A 1,219-nucleotide genomic window follows, 5' to 3' on the forward strand; every position below is an offset into this window, starting at 1 on the left:
GCAGGAGCTGCGGCTGCAGGAGCGGCAACAGCAGCGGCGGCTGCTGAGGGGACAGGAATCGCCTCCGCTTGCGGCGTTCCTCCAACTTCTTCTCCGCCCAACTCAGGCCCCCGCCTCCCCCCAGCGCCGTGTCCGAGCTGCTCGGCATCGCCTAGAGCCAGCCGCAGAGCGCGGCGCGGGTGCGGCCTCCTCCTAGGTCAGATCCTGGCCATCTCCCCCGCCGGAAACGGGAGCGGTGGCGGAGGGACACCGAGCACCAGGACCGGCCGGGAGACGCGCCACGATAATCCGGGTCGGGACTCGGGTCCCTGGGTTCCAGGTCACAGTGGGGTACGCAGCGGCCTCCGGGCCTCAGAGAAGCAAGAATCCGGGCGGCGGAGCTCCCGATCGCGCTCGTCGTCCTATACCTCGGCAGCGAAAACACCAGATGCGCCAGGCGCTGACCTGCGGGGGAGTCCCGAGTCCTCCAAGTGCCCCCGGGGGTGGGGGAGCGGCCTCGGCCGCGCTCTCGGCTCGGGCAGCGCAACGCGGAAGTACCACCTTCGTCGCCGCTTCACTCCATCGCGCCCTGACGTTGGGTGCGAGTTCAGGGGAGGGGAGTGGGCGAGACAACAACACGCCTCCCCCGCCTCCTCTTCGGCGTCGACGTCGTCCTCCTGTGGTGGCGGCGACACACCGCAGGCGCCTCGGAAGTGGCCTGGGCCTGACAACAACTCCCAGCCTAGAGCCTCGCGCACTCTGCGGCCCGCGGGGTTGGGCAGCGGGGCGGGGCAAGGCGGGGGCGACCAGGCTGCGGCTCTCGGTTGGGGCAGCGAGTGTGCAGGGCTGGGCGGGGGGCTATTTCCGGGGAGATGGGGGCGGGGGCGTTTCTGAGTCTGTGGCGGTGAGTATGGGCCCTGACTTTCTTCTTTCGCCGCCGCAGCTGCGAGCAGAGGTGGCGGAGCTACCCCTTTCCTCCGCTCCCCCCCTCCACGAGGAGGCTCCTGATGTGCGCGGCCGGCCCCGGCTCGCTCCTCCCCTTCCCTCTCCGCTCCTCGTCAGGAGGAGGGAGAGCCACGGGACTTGCTGGTTGGGCCCTAACCTCCACAACCCCTCCTCCTCGCCTCGCTCTTTGGGCTTTTCCCCCTCAGCCCTGACGTACGACCGGGAGCGCGCCCGGACGTCACGCTCAGAGAAAGCCGAAGATGAGAGGTGGCCGGGGCAAGAGAGGCGGGAACAA

At 70.0% G+C, this 1,219-nt stretch overlaps 1 protein-coding gene across 1 annotated transcript in view; it reads right to left on the reverse strand.

Moving 5' to 3' along the window:
• CDK13 (cyclin-dependent kinase 13) overlaps window positions 1–148 on the reverse strand; it is a 137,921-nt gene extending 137,773 nt beyond the window's left edge. The window contains exon 1 of the mRNA XM_011944525.1: window positions 30–148. Within this exon, the coding sequence (XP_011799915.1) occupies window positions 30–148 (119 nt within the window). The remainder of the gene's footprint in view (window positions 1–29) is intronic.
• Between the last annotated feature and the right edge of the window lie 1,071 nt (window positions 149–1,219).

The sequence above is a fragment of the Colobus angolensis genome, unplaced genomic scaffold (assembly GCF_000951035.1).
Source record: "Colobus angolensis palliatus isolate OR3802 unplaced genomic scaffold, Cang.pa_1.0 Scaffold232, whole genome shotgun sequence".
In the NCBI taxonomy this organism is placed as follows: Eukaryota; Metazoa; Chordata; class Mammalia; order Primates; family Cercopithecidae; genus Colobus; species Colobus angolensis.